The sequence below is a fragment of the Montipora foliosa genome, chromosome 8, assembly GCF_036669935.1.
Source record: "Montipora foliosa isolate CH-2021 chromosome 8, ASM3666993v2, whole genome shotgun sequence".
NCBI lineage: Eukaryota > Metazoa > Cnidaria > Anthozoa > Scleractinia > Acroporidae > Montipora > Montipora foliosa.
In genome coordinates, this window is record NC_090876.1 from 9,330,989 (window position 1) to 9,333,488 (window position 2,500).

The window sequence follows — 2,500 nt, forward strand, 5'->3', positions numbered from 1 at the left end:
GTTATCACTGGTTATTGTCCGTTAATCCACAGAAGTGTTCTCTCTTATGAAAAATGGTTTTGAAGACTTTCAATTTGAAAATTGTGTTACGCGTTACACTCAAAATAATATTATTGTCCTATTTTTCTATCCTTTTCCTTTGTTTTCTCAAGAAGAGAAAGTCGCTTACCCTTTTCACACCCAGTATGCTAATCAACAAGGATAACCTTAGCATTCAGCAAAAATATAGCTTTATTGAAGAAGTTAAACTGAATAAATCTGGATATGTTTCTGAGTCACCCCCAATTGGGTATGGTGATTGTGCTACACATCAATATATATAATTTATGGTAACAAATTTATATCACAAAATGTTCTGTTATTCAAATGCCACTGGCAGCCGCTAACACACAATTCATGAATGCATGAAATGGGGCCTGATCACACACCAGGAACTATTCTTCAGAAACAGTGTGTGGGCCTGGTTCTTTTAATGCATGTGCAGCCTTGTTTATTTAATGACCCTGGCAGGAAGGGCACTATGTTCTACTGGTGAAAATTTTGGATTGATGTGATCTTAAGATACCTGAAGTCGGACAGCAAGGCCATTGAGTTCCATACAGAACTGTCTAAGATGTTCATATTTCCAAACTCCTTCATCTTGTCCCTCTGGTGACTCTAAAATAGCATCAATGTTGGTGAAGTCTGCTCTTATTTGTTGCTGGATGTACTGACAGGACAAACAGATGCAGTTAGCTTTCATTTATTAAATAAAATATTAACCCAATCGCTCCTAACCCATTCCCCATTTTAGCAATAAAATTTTTTGTCTGGCATTAGATGGAGTACTAAAATCTGTGATTAGAGTCGCTCTTTTGAAGGGAAGAGTTAAAGAGGACACACTTTTTTGAAAACATTTGAAGCCCAAAGAGGTTCCTCATTGATTACTAAACTGTCTGGTGTTGTACAGAATCTGTAAGAGACAATCTTGGGAGGAAGAGTTTTACTTTTCATTGTAAGAAAGGTTACACAAGGGCTAAAGATATTAGGAATTTCCTTAGACCTTTAAATCAGACCACAACATTGGAAATTCTATGCTCCTCAGCTTGTGTGGGTTCTTTCAAATCCAACAGCTTTAAACATCAATTGAACAAGTGCTGTTAGAAAAGGCCTACATTTTATTGCCTTTATTCAGGAAGACAACAAAATCTGACCATTTGCAAAAATTGAATGTCAATTAAAGAGGCAGCATTTAATCCTTTGTCCTCAGTATATTTTAAAAGCCTGAGAACTTGATCTCTGATACCTGAGCCACTGAAAGCATTTCTTTAAGGCTGTCATTTATCGTAAGAGCCAATGGTCAATTTAAGAGAAACAAATATTAGTGTGTGGTAGCCACCTGTTGAACAGCCAGTGTACTATCCATTTCTTCAAATGGTTCATCTGGCCAGCCATACATGTCCTGAACATAATCACAAAATTAATAATCAAAATGGTGAATTTTGTCTGTTACAAAATGATCTAACAGACAACCCTCTCAAATGAATGCCTCATATCTAATAACACCCCCTCCCCTCTGGCTTTTAAGTCTTCATTAGATGCCCCTCTCTAATAAGAAAAAAATGTCCCTGTTTAATAGACACCCCCCTGACAATTATGCCAAAATACTCTGCAAAATAGAGCAACAAGGAAATTCAAAGTGAGGCCAAATCTAACACAATGACGGTGAAGTGGGATTCTGACGTAGACACCGTGATTTCAAAGAACAATAATGTTATATAGACGGCCTACATGTACACATAGCAATGTCTGGTCTTGACAAATTCTCTTGAAATTTTCACCCAAAAAAGTATGTCAGTTTAAGGGACCTTGTTGCAGTTATGAGAATAAACACTTCCCTATGTTCTCATGCAAATACAATACCGTTATATGTAAAGAATCCTAATCCCGGGAGATTTGAAATGGGTACAATATTGAGTTAGCCGATTGCAAGGGTCATCTTCTGTGGTCGGTATAGATCAAGGCAAGAACACCTTGAAATATCGAATTCAACGAGTATTCAATTCTCTTTTACCAACGCCATTGAAAACCTTACCGAAGCCTTCGTTCCAGGCCTGTTTCTCCTTGTGATTGGTGTTATCACAGCAGTTCCAGCCGCCATGTTGGAGAGTGGTTGTGTTATGGTCAGCAGATGTGGGAAACAACATATGGTACGTCTAGTACGCCATGTATGATCCATGATGAAGGCTGTTATCCAGTGCTACGCGGCCATGATATCCAGCGTTCCTTTCCAGTGTGTTGACTTAATTAAGTGAAGGGTGTAAATTGCAGGTTTACCGTACATGTAGCTGCATTTATTCAAAACTAGTATTTTGCCACATTTAATCTACTGTTTAAGCAATAGAAAACGTTTTCCGTGTTTGCTTAGCCTGATATAAACACGAGAGGGGTTGGGAAAATTCGAGACAGTTATGAGATGAAGTCGAGGGTTTGCATAACTGTCGAGAATTCTCCCAACCCC

At 38.1% G+C, this 2,500-nt stretch overlaps 1 protein-coding gene across 1 annotated transcript in view; it reads right to left on the reverse strand.

The window, feature by feature from the left end:
- LOC138013059 (MOB-like protein phocein) overlaps window positions 1-2,187 on the reverse strand; it is a 10,600-nt gene extending 8,413 nt beyond the window's left edge. The window contains exons 1-3 of the mRNA XM_068860023.1: window positions 2,075-2,187; window positions 1,379-1,441; window positions 566-709 (exon numbers count right to left, since the gene is read on the reverse strand). Coding sequence (XP_068716124.1) covers window positions 566-709; window positions 1,379-1,441; window positions 2,075-2,140 — 273 coding nt within the window. The 5' untranslated portion in view covers window positions 2,141-2,187. The remainder of the gene's footprint in view (window positions 1-565; window positions 710-1,378; window positions 1,442-2,074) is intronic.
- Between the last annotated feature and the right edge of the window lie 313 nt (window positions 2,188-2,500).